The sequence below is a fragment of the Marmota flaviventris genome, chromosome 17 (genome assembly GCF_047511675.1).
Source record: "Marmota flaviventris isolate mMarFla1 chromosome 17, mMarFla1.hap1, whole genome shotgun sequence".
Classification (NCBI taxonomy): domain Eukaryota; kingdom Metazoa; phylum Chordata; class Mammalia; order Rodentia; family Sciuridae; genus Marmota; species Marmota flaviventris.
Genome location: NC_092514.1, coordinates 72,308,478 through 72,331,037, shown reverse-complemented (window position 1 = coordinate 72,331,037; position 22,560 = coordinate 72,308,478). Strand labels below are relative to the sequence as shown.

The window sequence follows — 22,560 nt, the reverse complement described above, 5'->3', positions numbered from 1 at the left end:
GCTGAGGCAGTAGGACCACAAGTTTAAGGCCAGCCTGGACAACTTAGACCCTATGTCAAAAAAATTGACATACACACAAACTTTGGGAGTAAAACCCCCGCGTATAGGTTCTGAGCTTAAGAATCCAACTGTTGTCTCTCCCTCTCCTCCAAGGTTTTTGATGATCGGGGCTCTGATAAAAAGAGGGTTTTGAGGAATGCGGGGCAAGTTCAGGTCGCCCTAACTTCCCACACCCTGCCCGCTGACTTTCCAAACTTCAGGATCCCAGCGACCTCTAACGTCTCAGTACGCCTTCTTGACCCGCCTTCTAGCGATGCATCAGGATCATGCGCGCGCACGCTCAGTAGGACTACATTTCCCAGGAGGCTCTGCGTCTCGCGGGTCGGGTAGGAAGCCCTTGAGAGCGGAAGACTACATTACCCAGTGAATCCTTGCGGGAGGCGCTGGCTGAGTCTCAAACGAACAACCATTGGTCCAGCCTCTGCCGGGCGCTGCGCGGTGATTGGCGTAGAGGCCCGTCAGTTTGTACCAAGCGCTTTACAGTTTTGCTGTTAGACTGCGTGAGCAGGGCGGGAGTGCCGAGCGCGGGGAGTCTGGCAGCGCCCGCTGAGTAGGTGAGTGACCTCTACCACCTCCCTCCTCGCGGTCCTGTCGGGGACCTGCACACTCGCTCTCCCGGGCGGACCGCGGGCAGCACACACAAGCTGGTACTCACGGGGAGGCGGGGACTGGGACTGTACTCAAGGGCACACCTGACTCTAGAGGCATCTTCAGGGGACGCTGGAGGTAAAACTCCTTACCCCTCCTCCCCCGCACTTGCGCACGCGGATCCCACATCGAAGGCGAGCTCTCTGACTTGGGGAAACAAGACACCTTGAGGCACACCTGGACACTGGTATCCCACGTGGGGGACCTCTGCAGAGTCCCTCAGCTGAGCACATGAGCGCCCGGGCACTCACCATGGTCACCTGTGTCCTGGAGAACTGGGGTCTTCCGCGGAAAAGAAGCAGGGTGGAGAAGGCAGCTGTCAAGAGTCCCACCCCACCCACTCTGCCACGCTCACCAGCAGTCTCCGGTCTCTGGGTGCTACCTTATATCATGCATATTAATCATGTTTTTATTCTTGGTTTTTGATACTGGGCATTTAACCCAGGTGTACTTTACCGCTGAGCTACATCCCCAGTCCTTTTTATTTTTGAGACAGTTTCTCACTAAGTTGCCCAGGCTGTCCTCTTGCCTCAGCGTCCTGAGGTTACTGGGATTACAGGCTTGCACCACCTTGCCCAATGATAGCTCTAATTTCTTGAGCTCAGGTCTATATTATATCCAGCTATACAGAACTGCTTATTAATAAAAATCTCCACACACCCTAGCCTTCCCATCACCTTTCACCGTGCTTGTGAATCATGCAGTTATATCCTGAGCTTCCAGAGGAAAGAGCCTGATATCCTCCCGGTGACTCCTGAGACTAAGCCAGAACACCTGCCACTTGGGCTTACCCCTGATTCTCTCCAAGAATGCAGGAAACTGATACTTTTCCGGGTGACCTGAGCAGTCCCAGGGAAATACTGGGAGAGGTTTAACCATTAGGTCAGGTCACCTGCCTCTCACAGGTGCCTGGGAGGGGGTTCAGGGTGGGTGACAGGAGAAAAAAAAAATCAATGATGGGTTGGGGAAGTGGAGGGTCACTATGTAGGCAGTGACCTCCCCATTACTACAAGTATTCAAGAACTAGGTTAATTCTGAAGCCCATTCTCAAGTCATTACATATTTAATTTTAGTTTAGTTTTGTTTTAATGCCAAATTAAAACAATATAGAACTGCAAAGAGAGAGAGAGAGAGGTATCTTCCCTCTGCCCTTCTCCCAGGGCTAACTTACCAACCACCTGTCCTATGTGTGCATCGTTACAGATTTTGTTTCTATATTTTATGCAACTATATGGAGCAGATTTAGATCTTGCTGCTTTTCTTTAATTAAAAAAAAACATATTTCAGGGCTGGGGATGTGGCTCAAGCGGTAGCGCGCTCGCCTGGCATGCGTGCGGCCCGGGTTGGATCCTCAGCACCACATACAAACAAAGATGTTGTGTCCGCCAATAACTAAAAAAAATAAATAAATAAATATTAAAAAATTCTAAAAAAAACCCATATTTCAGGCATACTGTACTGAAACCTGTTTTGTTTTGTTTTTGGTACTGGGGATTGAACTTAGGGGTGCTCCACCACTGAGCCACACCCCAGCTCTTATTTATTTATTTATTTATTTGGAGGGGTAACAGGGAATGAACTCAAGGGCACTCAACCACTGAGCCACATCCCCAGCAATATTTTGTATTTTATTTAGAGACAGGGTCTCATTGAGTTGCTGGGCTGGCTTTGAATTCGTTATCTTCCTGTCTCAGCTTCTCGAGCTGCTAGGATTACAGGTGTGTGCCACCGTGCCCAACTGGACGTAATCTTTTAAATATTTCAGTTACCAACTTTAATCTCACACCCAGCACCCTCCCCAGTCCTTTTAATTTTTTATTTTGAGACAGGGTCTAGTTCAGTTTCTGAGGGCCTTGCTAAGTTGCTGAGACTGACCTGGGACTTACCATCCTCATACCTTAGCCTCCTGAGTCACTGGGATTATAGGCATGCACCACCACACCTGGTTTGGTGAAATTCTTATAACAACATAAAAATATGCTTATGACATTCACATTCTGTAAGCCAGAATATGGAGACAAAATCCCAAAAAGGAATATACGAAGTTAAAAATATTAAGATGGCAGGTTCTTTTTCTATTATCTCTTCTAAACTTTCTGTAAAGTTATAACTTCCATAATCTACAAATTCTTTGGGTTTGTTGGTTTTTTTCAGACCTCTGCTAATCTCTGTGGTTCCAATATTAGTATATATGCTGCTGAAACAAGCAGTAGAAATTCTTTGGTTTTTAATCATTTATTCACTGACAGTTTTCTAAGCCTTTGCTGTGTGCCAGGCACTGTGCTTGTCTCCGGGGATGTAGATGTAGATAGGTGGCTGGGTCTTGCCCCTGTGGGTCCTCCTTCCTGTGGGCAGAGGTGGAGAACACATACTAGCAGTTGCTGGTGCTAGAGGAAAACAATGGCATCTCCAGGAGGGGATGCTCTGTAGTTAGAGCTGGTGGACCAGAGGAGCTGCCCTAGGGAAGAGAAGGGGCGGGAGTGGGGCTGCCATTCGGACACTAGGAACTATGCCAAGAGGTAAGGCTTGCAGTTAGGTGTCCCTGCAGCATTTTGTGGAAACTGGTCAGAAGCACTGAGACCTCCCTGGTTAGGTTCGGAAGGGAAAATGGTCTGGGGTGAGGCTGAAGGGGTCAGTAGGTCTGGCCCAGGTGGGGCTGGAACATTGTTTCATAGCATAGTACAGCTCCACTGTGCCGGGTGAGTCTAAGGTGTGTGTAAAGAATGGGAAACAGCCAGGTGCAGTGGCACACACCTGTAATCCCAGTGGCTCAGGAAGCTAAGGCAAGAGGATCACTAGTTCAAAGCCAGCCTCAGCAACAGTGAGGCGCTAAGCAACTCAGTGAAACCCTGTGTCTAATAAAATACAAAACAGGGCTGGGGATGTGGCTCAGTGGTCGAGTGCCCCTGAGTTCAATCCCTGATACCACCCTGGGGGTGGGGGGAAAGAATGGAAGGCAGAGTGAGCCATTTACCTCAGTGATAGAGCACTTTTCTGGCACATGTGACCCTGGGTTCAATCCCTAGCATTGAAAAAATTGTCAAAAAAAAAAAAAAAAGAAGAAGAAGAAGAAGAAGAAGGGAAATACCAAGGGGCTCAGGAGTCACTTGGCTTCTCCTTTGGATAGTGGGGTGCTTGTAGATAATCCTTGGTCTCTGACACCATATGACTGACAGCCTCCCTGGGTGGGGGGCACATTACCTCAGGCAGGGTTTACCATTCAGTTGTCAGAGGTCATTGGAAAACCACCTGATCTCTGGACATGAATGATTTCTTATCAAGCCTGTTCATTCATTCAGTCCCCAGATATTGAGCACTTACTATGGTGGGCTCTAATCTAGTGCTAGAAGGGCAGGGGTGAACAGATGAGATCATGGGTTTTGCATGGGGTGGGGGACAAGAAACAAATGTACAATTATCAATATCTCATAGTTATAAGGCTTCAAAGAAAAAGACTGGTGCTATTTTAGAAGGGTTGGGTAGGGAGGGCTGCTTTGAGGAGGTGATGTTTGAAAGACCTTAAGAAACTTTCCTTCATATTTATTCCTTGTTTCTTGCACGTAGCTTGATACTGATGGACGTTGGATGGACCAGAAGCAGGGATGGTGGGCTATGACCCCAAAGAAGATGGTAGGAGTAACTCCAAGTTTGAGGTGGCAGTGGCAGGGTCTGTGTCTGGATTTATCACTCGGGCACTGATCAGCCCCTTGGATGTCATCAAGATCCGTTTCCAGGTACCCTTTCCCCTTTTGCCTTGTAAGGGATTGGAAGACAAGTTCAGTTTTTCTTGCAAAAGCAGTTTCTGAAACACAATTTTGTCAAGGTGAAGTGATTTGTTGCCCTCAAACTTTTATGAAATTTCCCCTTCTCACCCCACCCCCTCTGCCACCATCCTGACCTGTTCACTTTTGATCCCCAGCTTCAGATTGAGCGCCTGTCTCGCAGTGACCCCAATGCAAAATACTATGGGATCCTACAGGCTGGGAGGCAGATTTTGCAGGAAGAAGGCCCAACAGCATTCTGGAAAGGACACATCCCAGCCCAACTTCTGTCCATTGGCTATGGAGCTGTCCAAGTAGGTGGCAAGGACCTGACCAGGCCCCTGGGGTCATGTTGCTCAGTGGAGGAGCAGAGGGAGGGTGAGGAGAGGCAGCTCCCATGCTACTCGCTTGAGGAATGTGACATCAGACTGAACTATACCTTGGCATTCCCTTCTCTATATCCCCAGGTCCATCCCAGTGACAAGTGTTGTACCTAGGAGATTGACATTCTGCCCCAGACAGCTTGGCAAAGGGTGATACTAATGCCTTTCATTTTTCAAAATACCATCATCACGCATGTGCTTCATTTGAATTTCACAGGGGCATTGAGAGGAAGGTAGAGAGGTGTTGTGTGGACCACAGGGAGGTTACGTGAGCTGACGAGGCCATGTGGCCTACCCATGGTGGGCTCGGAGTAGAACCCAGGCTTCTTGACTTCTGGTCATTTGTTCCCTCAGCTGATGTCAGTTTGTGTCATGGCATACAGTATGTAGTTGTATGGTGGTTGTGGTGGTAATAGGCAGCCCTTGCAATCTGTGGGCTTGGCCCCTATTTTAAGCATTTATATATACTATCTCATAGCTCTCCTGTGAGGCAGGTTCTGATGTCACTCCTAGTTTTCATATGAGAGGACTGAGACAGAGCTTTCTTAATCAATCCAACCAAAGTCACTCATGAGAAAGTGGCAGAGATAGGGCTAGAGATCTAGCTCAGTTGGTAGAGTGCTTGCCTCACATGTACAAGGCCCTGGGTTCAATCCTCAGCACCACAAAAACAAAAACAGAAACAAAAAAAACAAAGGTGGCAGAGATAGGATCCTCACCCAGGCAGTCAGTGCCAGAGTAATCCCTGCCTCCTCTTTGAATGACATCACAGTCATGGCTCAAGTCTGGTGCTTACCGGGCTGACACACGCCCTGTCATTCCATCTCCCCAGCTGGTACACAAGGAGGCATTGCAGTGTGGTCAATGAAGACTGTGCCCTGAAGCTGGAGTGGCTGGGGGAAGATCTGAGTGTGAGGGTGTCACCCTGTGGAACACTCTCCTGATAACAGTCTGAGGAGAGTGGTTCTCAGACATTGCTGGTGCCAGCTGTTAGGGGGTCCTTTGCCAAGAATTACATGATGGCCATCTTTCCTAGTTGTCAGAAAACTAAGTAAACAAGTGGAGTTTTCTGATATAAAATTTTCTCCCTGTTCTCTGTGTGTGTGTGTGTGTGTGTGTGTGTGTGTGTGTGTGTGTGACAGAGAGAGAGAGAGAGAGAGAGAGAGAGAATGAGAATGAGTTAGTTGGTTGATAGGATAGAACCCAGGGCCTCACAAGTGCTAGGCAAGGCTCTAATGCTGAGCTACACCCCCAGCAATCTCTGAATGCTTTCTTCTTCTTTTTTTTTAATATTTATTGTTTAGCTATAGGTGGACACGATATCTTTATTTTATTTTTATGTGGTGCTGAGGATTGAACCCAGTGCCTCATGCATACTAGGCGGGTGCTCTACCTCTTGAGCCACAACCCCAGCCCCTCTGTCTGCTTTCTTAATTCTTTGGTGTCTGACTCTACTTTAATGATTTATGAGTTTGTTTGTTTGTTTTTTTCTTTTTTACATGCACTGTGCTTAGAGATAAGGCATTTGAGTTTTACATAATTATAAAAGTATTTCTTGTGTTTGGTCACTGCTCAAGGAGTGTATTTCCTCAGCCCTTTCCCCCTCCCTGGGGAAAGGGAAGCACTTGCCTGGCATGTGTGAGGCACTGGGTTTTATCCTTAGCACTACATAAAAAAATAAATAAAATAAAGGCATGTTGTCCATCTACAACTACAAAAAAAAAATGCTTCCCAAAAATGCTTCCCAATATACCACCTGCCACCCCTGGGTGGCAGGTGGTATATTGGGAAGCATTTGGTCTGAACCCTCACTCATCTTTTGGGCCATCAGTGACTTTCACTCTCTCTTGCAGTTTTTATCCTTTGAGCTGTTGACTGAGCTGGTCCACAGAGCCAGCCTGTACGACGCCCGTGAATTCTCGGTGCACTTTGTGTGTGGCGGTCTGTCTGCCTGTGCAGCCACCCTCACTGTGCACCCTGTGGATGTTCTGCGCACCCGCTTTGCAGCTCAGGGTGAGCCCAGGGTAAGTGGTCAGGGCCAGGCATGGACCTGGATGAGGAAGGTGATGCAAAAGTTGGGAGTTTTGATTTTGGAGGAGGCCGAACTGGGGCAAACCTGGGTTCTCAGTGCAGTGGCCAATTTGTCAAATCTGTAACTGGTCAGCACCATGCAGATGCTCCGTCCTGAAGGAGCTCATGGATTCCCTGGGGAGACAGAAACTAGGGATGTGAAACAGAACAAATATGTGCCCAGTAGTGGGTTGGATGAAGATAGGCATCTGGAAAAGTAGGACTTGAAAACTTCTGCATCTATTATTGTAAGGATCTCCTTTGTTTCTACAAAGAATGGGTTGGAGGGAATGGGGTAGTTGAGTCAAGCTCAAGGAAGGACTTGCTGACAGACCAGGGGGTTAAACCCTGAAATAGTTTCTAGCATAATGTCTGTTTCCTGGTCATATTTAAGAATAGCTCTGTGTGTTGGGGCTGGGGTTGTGGCTCAGTGGTAGAGCACTCGCCTAGCTTGTGTGAGGCTCTGGGTTCCATCCTCAGCACCACATAAAAGTAAATAAAATAAAGATATTGTGTCCATCTACACCTAAAATATTTATATTAAAAAACAACTCTGTGTGTGTGTGTTGTTCTCAACAAAGAAAGAATTTCCCACTGTCTCCCTTCTGCATCAGGGCACCACTGAGGGGTTGAAGAAAAAAATAAGTAGTGACAGTGCCTAGTTCCTCTCCTGGCACTTTCTGACTTTTTATAAAAGTCCATGAGGCCATGTGCTGTGGCACACACTTGTAATCCCAGTGACTGAGGACATAGAGACGGGAGGATTGCAAGTTCGAGGCCACCTTCAGCAACTCAGTAAGACCCTGTTTCAAAATAAAGAATAAAAAGAGCCGGGGATGTAGCTCAGGGTAGTGTACCTGGGTTTATTCCCCAGTACTAGACAGACAGACAGACACACACACACACAGTCTATGAGAAAAGTGGAGAGTGTATTAGGAGAATATCATTTTACCTCTACTAAATAAAAATTGCAGGAGGCCATTGTTTTGGATTAAGCTCCTGCCCAGGGCCCCAACAGACCAGACTAAAAATCTAAGTGGAGTCACTCACATTGAAGTTCTAAGTCATGAAGCTGAAACTAAGCATATTATTGACCTTCCAAGAAATCAGGATTAGAGAGAGAACAGCGAAAGTTTCCAAACAGGCCAGCTTCAGTTAGTGGGATAATGAAGTTCCCTCTACCTAATTGTATTATTATTTTTAAAAATATTTTTTAGTTGTAAACGGATCTTTTATTTCATTTATTTATTTATATGCGGTGCTGAGGATCAAACCCAGTGCCTCACACATGCCAGGCAAGTGATCTAGCACTGAGCCACAACCCCAGCCCCTCTACCTAATCTTTTGATCAAAAAGTTAATGTAGTGGTGCTGGGGTTGTGCTCAGTGGTTCGAACGCTTGCCTAGCACATGTGAGGCACTGGGTTTGATCCCCAGCACCACATAAAAAAAATAAACAAAATAAAGGTATTGTATCCATCTACAATTAAAAATATATTTTTAAAAAAGTTGATGTAGGGGCTGGGTCTATAGCTCAGTGGCAGAGCACTTGCCTGGCATGTGTGAGGCACTGGGTTTGATCCTTAGCACCAATAAAAAAATAAATAAAATAAAGGCATGTTGTCCATCTACAACTACAAAAAAAAATTTTTTTAAGTTAAATGTAAAGTGACATGATGTTAACCAGTTGTTTTTCTATTGTTTTGTCTCCTATCCCCACCTTCCAAGGAAAGTACCTTGAAATGACCCATCCAGTCTGACTTTTGTTTCTGCATTCTTCAGAAAAGCAGAGTGGGAACTCCAGGCAGCATCTTTGCGGTTGCTAGTGGACTTCCCTTACAGCTTGACACTTTCACAGAGCTCCCCAGGGTGGAATCCTTCAGCGTGACCACCAGCAATTTTGGAGCCACTCAGTGAGAGGGGCAAGTCTTCCCTCAGCCCCCACTTTCAACAAGATGCCATGCCGTACCCCAGCTTGGCTGAGTCAGAGCCCCTCAGGCCACTTCAAATATCCTGGGGGTGCAGGAGGGAGACAAGGAATTGAACCCAGACAGGCTTAACCACTGAGCCACATCCCAGCCCTTTTTATTTTTTGTTTTGAGACAGGGTCTTGCTAAGTTGCTGAGGCTGGCTTTGAACCTATGATCCTCCTGCCTCAGCTTCCTGAGTTTATTCCCTTACTGGGATTATAGGCATGCACCACCATGCCCAGCTCAAATATGTCTTAATAGAAAGGAACTAAGAAGCAAATGAACTGTAGTTTTTCTGCATAGATATCACACTTTACCTATGGAAAAAGCTCTAAACAGCATAAAATGGTATTTGGGGAACGTTCTTCTTCCCCTGGCCCCTAGAGACACTGCACAGCTTCCTTCCCTCCATGGAGGCAGTTGCTGTTCCTGGCTTTTGTGTATCCTTGGGGGTGGGGGGGCATAATCTCTGTATATAGTTCATTTCTCTACAAATTCTGCCCCATTCTTGTGTATCCTGCTGTGTTTGTTTATCTGTTGGGGGATTATTCCACATCAGTCATGTGGATCTCCTCAACCTGTTTTTTTGGTTGGTTGGTTTTGGGATTGGGATTTGAACCCAGGGCACTTTACCACTGAGCCACATCTGTAGCCCTTTTTATTTATTTATTTACTTATTTTTGAGACAGGTCTTCAGCATATTGATAAGTTGCTTAGGACCTCACTAAATTGCTGAGGCTGGCTTTAAACTTGGGATCCTCATGCCTTAGCCTCCTGAGTTGCTGGGATTACAGGCATGTGCCATTTTGCCCGGCTTATCATCCTGTTTTTTTTTTTTTAAATATTTTTTCTTTAGTTGTCAGTGGACCTTTATTTTTTTTACTTATATGTGGTGCTGAGAATCCAACCCAGTGCCTCACACATGCGAGGCAAGTGCTCCACCACTGAGCTACAGTCCCAGCCCCTCATTATCCTGCTACACTGTGTTCTCTTGAACCAGTGGATCATTATTTATGTAATCATCACCCACAGATGAACACTATTTTTTGCTGTTCTGCAGGATGCTCTGGTGTGGCCCTTTGGACACGTGCTTTTGTGCACACACACATGTGGATATAAATTTTTAGAAAGGGAGTTGTTAGAAAACTCTACCCCTGGCTCTTTGTCCAGAGTTTTCCTGGAGCTGGGCTGGGGATGTGGTAGAGTGCTTGCCTAGCATGCATGAAGCCCTGGGTTCAATTCCTAGTACCATACACACACACACACACACACACAAAAACTTTACTCCAGAGTTTTCCTGGACTGTCCTCTTGGCAGGAAAAATTATGCTCCTGGGGGCAGGATCTTTAGAATAAAGGGGAGAGAGATGATGAGCTTGGTTGTAGGGCAAAAAATAACTCACTGAACTTGCTTAAATTGCATGTGTGCTTTTCAGGTCTACAAGACTTTACAAGATGCTGTTGTGACTATGTATAGAACTGAGGGACCCTTGGTCTTCTACAAAGGATTGACCCCCACCTTGATCGCCATCTTCCCATATGCTGGGTTGCAGTTCTCTTGTTACAGCTCCTTGAAGCATGTCTATGAGTGGGTCATGCCGGCCGATAGAAAGCACAGCGGTGAGACGTTCCACAAGTGAATCGCCCTAGCCCAGCCTGCGCCATGTGTCTCTTTCTGAATCAAGAAGGAAATAGTTTTCTCATCAGAAGCTAAGGCATCCCTGTTTCCTGTACCGGGCTGTATAGTGTAACCAACAAAATGAGTAAACCCAGCAGCTTAGAAACAACTTTATTTCTTCTATCTCTTGCCACACCAATCACTGGCATCAATGAGATTTATTTCTAGTGATCAGTCCTAGTTTTCCCCCATTTTTTTTTTTTTTTTTGGTACCCAGGAGTGCTTTACCATACCTGCCCAGTCCTTTTTATTTTTTTGAACCCAGGGGAACTCAACCACTGAGCCACATCCCCAGCCCTATTTTGTATTTTATTTAGAGACAGGGTCTCCCTCAGTTGCTTAGCACCTCACCATTGCTGAGGCTGGCTTGGAACTCGAGATCCTGCCGTCTTAGCCTCCAGAACCACTGGGATTACAGGCGTGCGCCACCATGCCCAGCCTATTATTTTTATTTTGAGGCAGGGTCTCACTAAGTTTCTGAAGGTCTCAATGAATTGCTCAGTCTGAGTGACTCTGCTGCCTCAGCCTCCAGAGTTGCTGGTATTACAGGCATGTGCTGCCACTGTACCCGGCCTGAATTTTTTGTTTTGAATCCAAGTTACAAATTCACTTTTTTTTGTTGTTGTTTTCTGGAAGGGACATTCTGTTCTCTCTACAGCCTGGAACCATGTCCATTGCCTAGCCTACTGTCCTTTATAGCCTCCAGTGGGAGACTGCTACATAAAGGCTCACGCCCTGTTGGCCTCGCCTGTCCAGCCTGCAGTCTGTTATCATTCTTGTTGAGAGTGACTCTTTCTGGTTTTGGCTCCTAGATTAAATTCCCTTTGGCATCCAAGGATGCTTGTGGGGCCTGTGTTTGTGGTGAAGATTAGACCTGATGGCATTTAAGTTTCCACTAGGGATTGCACTTCTCCTCACCTCTCCCCTCAATCTCATTTCTCTGGTGCAGAGAACCTCAAAAACCTGCTTTGTGGCTGTGGGGCCGGAGTCATCAGTAAGACCCTCACCTATCCCCTGGACCTCTTCAAGAAACGGCTGCAGGTTGGAGGATTTGAGCAGGCCCGAGCTACCTTTGGACAGGTGAGCTATCCCTGTGCAGAAAGCTGGGACTCTAGCACTCACATGAAGAAGCCAGAATTCAACTCCTGCCCATTGGGCAGCACTGGTCCCTCTACCCCTAGCCTGACCCCTGTAGTTTAATTTCTTTGCATAAATAAACACACATATACTTTTCAACAAAATGGGGTCATACACTGAATGTAAGGTTTTGTAACCTATTTCCATTAACCAACCTGTCTTGTAGAGACTGTTTGAATTTGGAATGGGAGAGGTGGAAGAGCCCAGGACAGAGGAGGAAGGTCTTACTCCTAACAGAGACAATTCTGTTTTGGCCATAATTGGGGGATGGCTCTTGGGAGGACCAGTGGGAACCAAGGTCAGGGAGGGAAGCCAGCCTCAGAGCTTGGGCTTGACTCTTTATGGTGTTGAAAGGGAGGGCTGTCCTGCCTTGAGGACACAGATCTAGCAGCAGTTTGTGGTGTCAGCTAGAGGCAAAGAGATCAGGCTGGAGGGGTGGCACTGGTCAGGCTAAGAGCTAGCAAGGGCCAGATTTAGATTTGTAGCCCAAGGAGAACCAGGTGGAATGGGGTGAAGGATTTGAGACATTTCTCGGTAGAGGGTCCAGAACTGTCAGTGGATCCCCAGAGCCACAGTCAGCCCATGCCTCCTCTGCAGGAAGGAGCTCTGTCCAGCTGCTGGCTTCAGGCACTTCATCTGTGAAGTCTCACTTAGCCTACTTGGAGTGGAAAGAATGAAAGTAACTTACTTGCTGTTTTTGCTTTCATTCCTTCATCTGGCAAGCATTTATTGGGAATGTGATGTCCTAGGTGCATCTCTGTTTTACTCACTTCATCTCTGCTCAACCTGAACCTTTCTCTCCCCAGGTGCGGAGATACAGGGGCCTCTTGGATTGCACCAAGCAGATTCTGCAAGAGGAAGGTGCCCAAGGCTTCTTCAAGGGCCTGTCCCCCAGCCTGCTGAAGGCTGCCCTCTCCACAGGGTTAGTGTTCTTCTGGTATGAGCTTGTCTGTAACTTCTTCCACTGCCTGAAAAGGACAGACAGCTAGCTGTGGAGGCAGGAAGAGACTGAGGTCTTTCCTGGAGGGCACCTCCTGAGAGAAGCAAAACCTGATCTCATGTGGCACTGAAGGCTCTTGTCCCGCCTGCCCTCCTGGCCAGCCTTCCCAAGCATGAACAGTTACTGGGAGCAGGGTGGCAACCCTGACCCATCCGGATGGGATACCATCAGAAGGGCCAGGACTTTCTCCATGATGGAACACAGGTCTGGGGCTGTGGGATGAGCAACACCGGTGAGAAGGAGCTCCCACTCGTTTCTTCTCAGTGCAGTGCAGAAACAAAGGAATCAGACACTGCCTTCCAACTCATGGCTGCATCCATTGGGGAACTCTTGCTTCTGGAAGGGGCTGCAGCTTGAGTGCAGAGAGCAAGGAATGGGCTCTTTGCAGGAGTTTGGTCCCCATCCTTGGGCTATTTTCCCCAACAACTTTTTAAATAGATATTAAAGCAAAAAAACACATTCCTTACCTTGTTCCTCCACCTTCCCTTACAAACTGCATCTTTGCTCACCCAGGATAAGGGAAGGGACTCTAACTTCCTCAAATTCCACTTTATCAGTTACAGCTGCTCCTAATAAACCTAAGGATAAAGTCCCAGGTGAGTCAGTCATTTTCAAAGCCTCCAGACCTAGACTTTATGTCTACAAAGGCACTAGCACCAGACCATGCTCTCCCAACAAGGCACTGGCTTCCAGGGAAGACATACCAGTGACCCTACAGGAAGTGGAGGGAATGTGCTGATGGACAAGATCTGGTAAAGGCACAGCCCTTCCCCCACTCTACCTTGGTTGGCTCCCCTTTCGCAGGCCCTGGGTTAGCCTTGTTGGGTGAGGAGCTTACAGCCAGGCCAGCTGGCATCAGGGCCTGCTCAGGATGTTCCTTCTCAGCTCAGCACTGTGTGTGTGTCCTCTGGAGCCCCAGAAGGGTCATGGCCTCAAAGCTGTCCAGTGAGCAGAGGGGGATGGAAGGGGCTGGGCAGACAGCCTGGTGATGGCACAGTTGGCACTCAGGGAAGTTACCAGAGCCCAGGTACCCACAGAGGTGTGTGTCCAGATGTGGAGGAAGAACTTCAGTTACAGGGGTATGACTGCCACCCTTTCCATCTGCCAGCTCTGCTGTGGGGTTAGGCTCTGAGGAGGGAGGAGCAGCACCTTCACCTTGGCCTCACTTGGTACTCAGGCTATGATGCTGCAGCCCCTGCACCAAACTGGAGACACCTTCAGGGAGTGGCCACAGTTTGAGGGTGCTGGGGCCTTCCCGGGTACCTTGTGATCCCTGAGTTCTTTCTCACCATCATGCTTCTTTCCTTGGACCTGGCTCTTTGTGGTCTGTTCAGACCTTCTGCTGATGAAGGTCCAGGCTACCGACTCTCCGAGGCCTGAGGCCTGGGCCTGCTGCAGGCAGCTGCATCATTGTATTTAATGAAATTCCATTGGAGTAAAGTTTATGCTCATCTCTCCTGCTCACAAGAGAATTTTTGCTGCAGCTGAGAATTCTCCATTTCCAGAGAGACTTTGGCAACACTCTTGACCGGGCTGTGGGGGGTGGGGCGGCAACTACGAAGCTCACCCAGTCCCTGCCAAGAAAGGCCAAGGGCACAGCGACATGGACCGCATGTTGCCAATTGGGACCCTTCTCTTCGACTGCCCCTTTGACTTGAAACTTATTTTGTTAGTTTCGTTGGAGTAGGAGAGGGAGTTGGTGGGGTTTGACCCAGCTCTTACACCTGCCCTCCGCCTTCTCTACCTTGGTGGGTGGAAAAGGGGACACTGCACGACCCTGGAAGACACTGCTCCTGCAGCCCGCTGCCCCTGGACCAAGCCACGCCCTCAACGGACTCCTCCCACCCGCACAGCTGGTCGGAGTCTCTTGAGCCAGTTCACCTAAGTCCCCCGAGGGTCAGAATGACAGGGTTGAGGTGGGGACGCCACCACTCCAGTCCGAGGACTTCGTGCGGATGGAGGAGTAGGTTCGGCCCAGCGGCACGAGCGGCTGCGGTCCTGAACAGGGCCGCAGCGCACCGGCTGAGAGGCGAGGCAGGGTGAGCTCTCCAGGCGCGACGGAGGCAGCTTGGCAGACGTCCCGCGCAGCCCCACCGGGGATCCGGCCGCGGTGGTGCGGGGACCGGCAGGTGGCGCTGGCGAGCCGCCTCGCACCGCGCCGGGAGATGAGCTCAGCGGCGGCCGCGCAGCACTTTGGACGGGCGCGCGCTCCGTGGCCGCCGGAGTCCCCGGGCACGCGGGCGCGGCGCCGGCCCGGCAGGTGGGTTGCGAGGTCACGCAGCCGTTCCCGCTCGCGGGACACGCATGGCTGGCTCCGCCGCCCGCCCTGCGCGGCGCGGAAGGGCGCTGCGGGCTGGGGGAGGCTGCCGACGTCTGCAGACCCCTAAGGTCGTTTCCTCTGGACAGAGGGAGGCACAGAGTCCAGAGAGGGACGCCTCACTCCGCTCCCGCTCTAAGAAGGATCCGGATTGCAGCACAGAAATAGGAGTCCCGATGGGTAGGGCCAGGTTTCTGCCACTCGGGAGGCCAGCTTAACCAGTCGGTTCCGGGCGGAAGCTGGCCGGGACAGTGGGAGCTGGGGCTCCGAGTGGCAGGGGCGGCCGATGAGGATCCTGCACCCACCCAAGCGGTCGACGCCTGCGGGTGGGTTTTGAGGACTGAGGACGACCCTGGCGAAAGCTGAGGGAGAAGGTTGGGAGAGGGCCTTGGATCCCGCTGTACGGAGCCGGCTGCAGCTCAGAGCCCTCATTCTGGTCACTCGCAATGGAGCTGAGCCAGCAGGCCGGTTTATATGGGCAAGTCTAGCCTCCACCTACCCACGCCCCCAGCTCAGCGAACCCTTCCCCCAAATCTTCCCTGATATCGACTGAGAACAACCTGCCTCCTGCTGGGACTGGAGGGTAGGTGCATTCACCCTTCATCTCTCCTCTTGGGTAATCCCAGAAGTCTAGGGTTTCCTAAGCTGAGCAGCAGGTGCTTGGCTGGTACCCAGTCTCCGCCAGAAGCAGGCTTGGCGGGCTCTCAGTCAACCACTGAGTGCCATGGACCGCTCAGTTGCACCTGTCACAAGCACTGTTTGACCCGCCCAGGGCTGGAAGGATTAGAACCCTGGGCTCGGGTCTCCACGCCTGAGTCCTCTCCCTATGCCTCTTCTCTCAGGTGCTGTCATTAATCCCAGACCATTAAAGAGCTGCTGGGTCTGAATGGTCATGGGGGAGGCCAGTAGAGAGGAGTATAAAATCCAATCTTTTGATGCTGAGACCCAACAGCTTCTGAAGACAGCACTCAAAGGTGAGCACGAGATTCCACCTGAGCTGGGGCAGGAGCTGCAGAGAAGGGGCTGAGCCCTAGGGCCAGGGAATGTTCATCCCTCTCCCTTCACTTTCTGAGGAGTCACAATTTAACTCTTGAACTGGAAGATAAGCTACATTAAAGCTAATATTTGGGAGAATGGTTCAGAACCCTCTCTCAGACTGTAATGCTTTATTCATTCATTCATTTATTTATTTTGAAATACCCATGAAAGAGGAGAGCAGTTCCTGTCTTTTAAACCTTTGTATTTGTTTGCTGGGTTCAGCACTGCTGAAGCCCACTCTTGGTTATATGGGGCTACCTGACTTGGATAGAGGATGGAAAACATTGATTTGCAGAGGAGATATTTACTGTGTCCCAAAACTTTCCTTCTATAGCAATCAGGACAAAATTGTGACCCAACTTCCAATTAGCAGTGCCCATCACATGCCAGGCTAAGCCTGTGGAAAAGCCCTGCATACCTACTTATCAGGAGCTGTGTGTGAATCATAGAACTTCCCCCCGACCCACCCAGTACTGATTAACCCAAGGGCACCCTACCACTGAGCTACATCCCCAGCCCTATTCTTAGTTAAGACAGGTGCTAAGTTGCCCAGGATCAAATGTATGATCCTCCTGCCTTACCTCCGAGTAGCTGGGATTACAGTGTGCATCACTGCTACATCTGGCTAAAAGAAAATTTCTTCTGTGAAACTGATGTAGACAGCTTAGTATAAGTGTTCCTTTCTCAACCTAGTGCCAGGAAGATATGTGTCCTAAGAAGTTTTGGTTTTGTTTGGTCTCTACCAGCCATGTAACTCCCTATTTTCTCTCTTTGGGCAACCAGGGGTCTTACAGCTGGAGCTGCTTCTATGAGTGGTTACTTACCCCCTTCTGTAGGTATTCTCCTTTGTGGTGCTTGGGGTCAAAGCTAAGGCCTTATGCATACTAGGGAAGTTCTATATAACTGAGCTTCCCCTCAGCCTCTTCTTCATCTCTCTAAATTTAAGCATATAATGTGAATACCCTAAATATCTCAAATTCCTCTTGGGAGCAGATGAAGGCAAATGTGATCAGCAGGCAGCTCTAGACTCCCCTCCTATCTTTACCTAGATCCAGGCGCTGTGGACTTGGAGAAAGTGGCCAATGTGATTGTGGACCATTCTCTGCAGGACTGTGTGTTCAGCAAGGAAGCAGGACGCATGTGCTACGCCATCATTCAGGTTGGGGGGTTGGCAGAGGAAAGGGAGCTGCTTTGAGGAAGACTACTCAGTAGTGGGAAGAGGCTGCCAGCAGGACAGAGATACGAAGAGCGTTAGCTCAATGGCAGGGAGAAGTATAGGATAGGTGGGGTGACCACATCACTGCCCCTGCCCCTCACCAGCCTCTCCCTGGCTCACAGGCAGAGAGTAAACAAGCAGGCCAGAGTGTCTTCCGTCGTGGACTCCTCAACCGGCTGCAGCAGGAGTACCAAGCCCGGGAGCAGCTGAGGGCACGCTCCCTGCAGGGCTGGGTCTGCTATGTCACCTTTATCTGCAACATCTTTGACTACCTGAGGGTGAGGCCCCAGCCACCCTGTGAGGCAGACATGACCATTTCTCAAGTTTGAAATGCTCCCCATGGAGCATTTCAAACTTGAGAGATGGCTGCCACTCTGTCCCCTCCTTTTCCTCCACAGGTGAACAATATGCCCATGATGGCCCTGGTGAACCCTGTCTATGACTGCCTCTTCCGGCTGGCCCAGCCTGACAGTCTGAGCAAAGAGGAAGAGGTGGGTAGCCCTGGCACAGAAGGCTATAGAGGGCTTGGAGGGCATCACTTCTGGGTAGCAGCCTGGTGGGGACATTTAAAGTATGTTATAGTTACATGACAAGCTGGTGGGTCTGGAATTTATCCAGGACAGACAGCAGCCAAGACTGACTGGCTCAGCAGCTTCTCCCCAGCAGGAAAACCAAGCTATGATAGGAATGGTGGCAGCCACAGCCAGCTGTGGGCACAGATGGCCTAGAAACCAAACCAGGTCAGGCAGTCAGTGGGAAGCAGGAAAGTGGAGTTCAGAAGCAGTTTGGAGAACAGGTGAGGCCTGCCTGGCCAGATGTTCTAGGCAAGGTTCTGAACTCATTTTTTTTTTTTTTTTGAGGAGGAGGGTATTGGGGAGTGCAGTTACCAGGGATTGAACTCAGGGGTACTTGTCCACTGAGCCACATCCCCAGCCCTATTTTGTATTTTATTTAGAGACAGGATATCTCACTGAATTGCTTGGTGCCTCGATGTTGCTGAGGCTGGCTTTGAATTTGCAATCCTCCTGCCTTAGCCTCCCGAACCACTGGGACTATAGGCATGTGCCACTGTACCCAGCCACTTGTTTCCTTCCTTACATGTGGGTAACACGGTGGGAGGTGTGAAAATGAAAAACTAGAATAAAGGACCAGGCATGGGGGCCTGACACTCAGCAAGCAATACTACTCCTGTGAGAGGCAGGTCCTACCCAGACTGACGAGGTATTTCCTGCTACCTCTGCAGGTGGACTGCTTGGTGCTCCAGCTGCACCGTGTTGGGGAACAGCTGGAGAAGATGAATGGGCAGCGCATGGATGAGCTCTTTGTCCTGATCCGGGATGGCTTCCTGCTCCCAACAGGCCTCAGCTCCCTGGCCCAGCTGCTGCTGCTAGAGATCATTGAGTTCCGGGCGGCTGGCTGGAAGACCACGCCGGCTGCCCACAAGTATTACTACAGTGAGGTTTCTGACTAGGTTTGGCTCAGTGATTGCTCACTGTAGCACTGGTCTTTACTCCACCCTCCTCCTAAGATGGCAAGACAGCTGCCTTTTCCAAAGGCTTTCCCTTTCTAGACTTCCACATCTCCCCATTTATGCCACAGTCCTCTCATTCCCTTCCCCCACTCAGAGGTTGGCGGGGACACCAAACAGATCTGCTCCCTGGGCTCAAGACTGATCCCCTTTCCCCACAGCTCAATCAGCCTCTCTCCTACCACCTTTCCCCTAGGCCAGTCAGAGAAGGGCAATTTCTAACCACTGCACCCTATAATAATTGGTGCAACATTACCTTGGTGCCTCAGTTTCCCCATATGTAAAATGGGTAATCACAGTCATCCATAGGATGCTTTGGGATTTTGAGGAGCACAGAGCACAGCTCGCACCAGAAACTGCTTTTTATACATTTTGTATAAAAACCACTGTGGAAACCAGCCTATATCCTCTAGCCAGTTTTAATGAATGGTAGTTCTTACATAATGTGTTACACTAGTTCAGATTAAAGATTTTCTAATAATCATTTCTGATACAAAAATTTCTTCCTTTCATAGTATCCGAAGGCCCACTCTGAGGTGAGAGAAGCCTGGGCCCTGAATTTCTTGGAGAAAATCAATACGTTGACTTGTTCTCTTTATAAAGAGATGGGACAGGGAGAGCTATTCTAGCCCCAAAGGAAGAGGATTGATAGGCAACAAACATGCTGCTCCATTCTTCTCAAAAGGAACTATATCCTTAACCCACAGGTATTTTTCAAGAACAGTGGCTCATAAGGTTTGTTTTTAAATGGCAGAAGCCCTGGGGCTCTGATGGGAACCTTTCCTCCCCCTCTACCACCAACGGTAGTGGGCCAGGGCTCGGTTGGCCTCAGCCATCTTGTGCATATCGTGCTTCCTCTTGATCACGGGGCCTTGGTTGTGAAAGGCCTGCAACAGCTCATGTGACAGCTTCTCTGGCATCAATGTCCGCCGGTGCTTATTCTTTCGGCATTCAGTGATCATCCACTTCATGGCTAAGAAGCGGCGACGTCGATCAGCTAGGGGCACAGGGACCTGGGTGAGGGGACAGGACAGGTAAGCGGGTCCAGGGGCTTGCCATGGCTGGGGACCCCTGACTCCCAAAGCTGTAAGGAATGGCTCTGTATTTTCTCTAGCACAGTAAGGTTCCTGAAGAGAGGCCTGTCTTTTTTTCTTTGAGCTTCCCTCATCTTTGGATAACCTCAGGGTAGCAGACATAAGTGGCTTTGCAAACCTCACCAAGTATTGGCCTTTTCCCCTCTAATGGAAGCTTTGCCACAAAAAGCTTTGATACAAGCACGGATTGGAAAAAGCCCTGTTTCTGGGTGACGTAGCTACTCTGGGTGACCAAGAGTGCCTAAAAACATGACCCTGTGTACAAGAATCATTTGCAAGGCTCTATGTGTCAGATACTAAAGGTGCAGTGAGAAACTTCGTACCATAATGGAGTTTATACTGATAAGGCAAGAAACCCTTCTAATACCAAAGATTATTACAACCTATGCTAGAGATACCAAGTTCAATACCACTAAAAGTGATGAACTATCAGTTATGGGTCAAGCACTATGCTAGATACTGGCATATAACTTTGGGATATAAGCGTAGTCCCTTCGACAAAAGAAATATATGGTTTAGGACAAACAGGATGCTAAACAGAAGGTGGGAGGGATGGGCTACCAGAAGATGTCATTTAGCTACTTCTTTGCTCTCTTCCTTTTCCGTCTTCTGCTTACACAACTAAAGTGAGTAGATCCTGATGGTCTCTAGTCTAGAGAGCTAACAATCTCTTGGCCCAGCTCTGAGCCCTCCCACCATTTTTTTTTTTTTTGGTGGGGGAGGGCCTTTACTAGGTATGGAACCCCGGGCTTTATGAATGCTAATAAGCAAGTGCTCTGCCACCGAGCTACACTCCTAGCCTTCCATTCCCATTGTTTTCCATGTGGGCATCCCTGCTTTCTTGCCAGACCACTCACCTGGTAGAAATGGCCACCCCTGAGGATGGGTACCAGCCCAATTACAGGCTCACAGTTTTTCAGTGCTTGGTGGAAGATGGTGTAGGGGTTGCGTTCAATGGTTGCCTGTTCCTCTCCAGAAGCAGCATGGTACTTCTCAAACTGCTTCCTTTTCACAGATTCCAGAGTCTGCAAAGAGAGACAGTGGAAGAGGTTGCACCAGGCTTCATATAGAGTTGACCCATCCAGCTAGTACCTTGCCCTTTACTCCCACCACTCAGTTCTTCGGCAGTACAGTTGAACCCTCATCATGTACAATACAAAGTTCTTAAGTGCCTCCTTCTTTTGCTAGACTAGGACAGAAAGAGTGGGCAGAGATTTGTGACATGGCAGGGAATGGCAGTTGTTGACTCCTGCAGGACCTCATTGAAGCCCCAAACCCTATACATTACAGGGGAGTTAATTTTTTAAAAAAGGCATATGAATTGATTTTAATTTTTTTGGGGGGTACTGGGGATTAAACCCAAAGAGCTTAATCAGTGAGCCACAGCCCCATCTTTTTTTTTAATGTTGAGACAGGGTCTGGCTAAATTGCCTAGAGTCTCCAACTCTCCTCCCTCAACTTCCTGAGTTGTTGGGGTTTAAGGTATGTGTCATCATGCCTGGCCCATTCTTCATGAGGAGAAAGATAACAGGAGGAACTCTTTACCTGGTTCATGAGAGATCTGGCCAGTACTTTGTTTCCTCCTTTCATCATCATGTTCGTGAATTTACTTCAAGGAGAAAAGCAACAGGTTTAGCTTTCTAAGGCTGTATTATGGTATCCTTGCTGCAGACCCTCCCTGGGATAATCCCAGTCCGTGGAACAAGTGTTTCCATCTAACCTGATCACCGGGTCTGCAAACACGGAGCTTGTTTTCGTCGCTGGGGCAGCTTTGATGAGCTGAGTTTTCTTGAGCTCCTGGTCATATTTCTCCTCCTCGGTGAGCTCTGCCACAGACTTGCGGTAATGTTCCTTGTCAATTAGGGGATCTCTGAATTCAGCACCATAGCGGCTCCACCTCACCTGGGTTTGCCTGGGAGCGAGAAGCAAAGGAGGCAGGCACAAGCTGACTCCACAAGTGAACAAGCTTGACTTAACAATAGGTATGTGTGCAACCCGCCAACGAGGGAGAGCAGCACGGAAGCCGCGAGCTTTACCTGAACAGTAATAATTTTGGCTCTGTCCCAAGAGGTAGAAGGACCTCCCCCAAACAGGTCAGGAAAGCTTCCTCCTAGTCAAATGCTAACGGTAAGAACAGGCTCCCGCCAGCTCACCTCTCCACCCACCTCCAGGCATCTCAGCTCTAAACTCTTAACAGGGCTGCACTTCCAGCTCGAGTTACACCCCGACATAGCCCGACCTCCCAGCCAAGGGGCAGTCACTAAATCTTCAGATTGGCCCAAGGTTACGCAGCTAGTTAAGAGGCTTGAACTTAGGTGTTTCGACCCCTAGAGCAGCGCTCGCTCCAAGGTCCAGCGTGAGTCGGCCTGTGGTTCCTTTCTTTCCCCGCAGGTCCCTCCGTGAAGACCCAGGCGGTGCTCCCAGCTGCCCGCTGCCCTCTTACCCTAGAAGCGGACTGACAGTACGCAGCAAGCCCGGCGCCAAGCCTGACCAGCCTAGCAGAGCCTTCAGTGCGGGGGCAGCCATCTTGGCCGGCCACGAGGACCCCACAAGGACTGTCCTCGGCGCGCCTGAGCTAGGGACGGGAGACGGGATAAAGACGTCAGAGGATCCTAAAACTTCATTTCATTCTCATTGATCTGCACATTAGAATCTCTCACTC

At 49.3% G+C, this 22,560-nt stretch overlaps 3 protein-coding genes across 8 annotated transcripts; 2 read left to right on the top strand and 1 right to left on the bottom strand.

The window, feature by feature from the left end:
• The first annotated feature begins 527 nt into the window (after positions 1-527).
• Positions 528-13,297, top strand: Slc25a19 (solute carrier family 25 member 19). Of its 3 annotated transcripts, none has more exons than XM_027955745.2 (7): positions 528-614; positions 4,273-4,442; positions 4,628-4,783; positions 6,706-6,876; positions 10,327-10,510; positions 11,518-11,648; positions 12,512-13,297. In XM_027955745.2, exons 2-7 carry the CDS (start codon positions 4,311-4,313, stop codon positions 12,692-12,694), a joined length of 957 nt encoding a protein of 318 aa, XP_027811546.2. In that variant the 5' UTR covers positions 528-614; positions 4,273-4,310; the 3' UTR covers positions 12,695-13,297. The 3 variants fall into 3 exon arrangements, with proteins under 3 accessions (XP_027811546.2, XP_071459754.1, XP_027811547.1); XM_071603653.1 differs by lacking the exon at positions 528-614 and adding an exon at positions 661-786; XM_027955746.3 differs by lacking the exon at positions 528-614 and having other exon boundaries at positions 4,324-4,442; positions 6,684-6,876.
• A 1,301-nt stretch (positions 13,298-14,598) lies between these two features.
• Positions 14,599-19,288, top strand: Mif4gd (MIF4G domain containing). Of its 4 annotated transcripts, none has more exons than XM_027955734.2 (6): positions 14,599-14,744; positions 15,865-15,996; positions 17,110-17,219; positions 17,399-17,554; positions 17,675-17,767; positions 18,520-19,288. In XM_027955734.2, exons 2-6 carry the CDS (start codon positions 15,909-15,911, stop codon positions 18,745-18,747), a joined length of 675 nt encoding a protein of 224 aa, XP_027811535.1. In that variant the 5' UTR covers positions 14,599-14,744; positions 15,865-15,908; the 3' UTR covers positions 18,748-19,288. The 4 variants fall into 4 exon arrangements, with proteins under 4 accessions (XP_027811535.1, XP_027811534.1, XP_071459756.1 ...); XM_027955733.3 differs by lacking the exon at positions 14,599-14,744 and adding an exon at positions 14,851-14,965; XM_071603655.1 differs by lacking the exon at positions 14,599-14,744 and adding an exon at positions 14,973-15,348.
• Positions 19,208-22,431, bottom strand: Mrps7 (mitochondrial ribosomal protein S7). The gene is made up of 5 exons (XM_027955731.3): positions 22,342-22,431; positions 21,619-21,810; positions 21,444-21,507; positions 20,756-20,923; positions 19,208-19,817 (listed from the first exon to the last, which is right to left on the bottom strand). Exons 1-5 carry the CDS (start codon positions 22,422-22,424, stop codon positions 19,596-19,598), a joined length of 729 nt encoding a protein of 242 aa, XP_027811532.2. The 5' UTR covers positions 22,425-22,431; the 3' UTR covers positions 19,208-19,595.
• Between the last annotated feature and the right edge of the window lie 129 nt (positions 22,432-22,560).

What these genes read in the sequence shown, in the direction of transcription:
- Mrps7 (XM_027955731.3), bottom strand. Translation starts at nt 22,424, where the DNA reads ATGGCTGCCCCCGCACTGAAGGCTCTGCTAGGCTGGTCAGGCTTGGCG. An exon ending in TTTGCAGACCCGGTGATCAG is followed by an intron (nt 21,508 to 21,618) that starts GTTAGATGGAAA and finishes TTCTCCTTGAAG; the next exon opens with TAAATTCACGAACATGATGA. An exon ending in CCAGATCTCTCATGAACCAG is followed by an intron (nt 20,924 to 21,443) that starts GTAAAGAGTTCC and finishes CTCTCTTTGCAG; the next exon opens with ACTCTGGAATCTGTGAAAAG.
- Mif4gd (XM_027955734.2), top strand. Translation starts at nt 15,909, where the DNA reads ATGGTCATGGGGGAGGCCAGTAGAGAGGAGTATAAAATCCAATCTTTT. An exon ending in ACATCTTTGACTACCTGAGG is followed by an intron (nt 17,555 to 17,674) that starts GTGAGGCCCCAG and finishes TTTCCTCCACAG; the next exon opens with GTGAACAATATGCCCATGAT. An exon ending in GTCTGAGCAAAGAGGAAGAG is followed by an intron (nt 17,768 to 18,519) that starts GTGGGTAGCCCT and finishes CTACCTCTGCAG; the next exon opens with GTGGACTGCTTGGTGCTCCA.
- Slc25a19 (XM_027955745.2), top strand. Translation starts at nt 4,311, where the DNA reads ATGGTGGGCTATGACCCCAAAGAAGATGGTAGGAGTAACTCCAAGTTT. An exon ending in TCATCAAGATCCGTTTCCAG is followed by an intron (nt 4,443 to 4,627) that starts GTACCCTTTCCC and finishes TTTGATCCCCAG; the next exon opens with CTTCAGATTGAGCGCCTGTC. An exon ending in TTGGCTATGGAGCTGTCCAA is followed by an intron (nt 4,784 to 6,705) that starts GTAGGTGGCAAG and finishes TCTCTCTTGCAG; the next exon opens with TTTTTATCCTTTGAGCTGTT.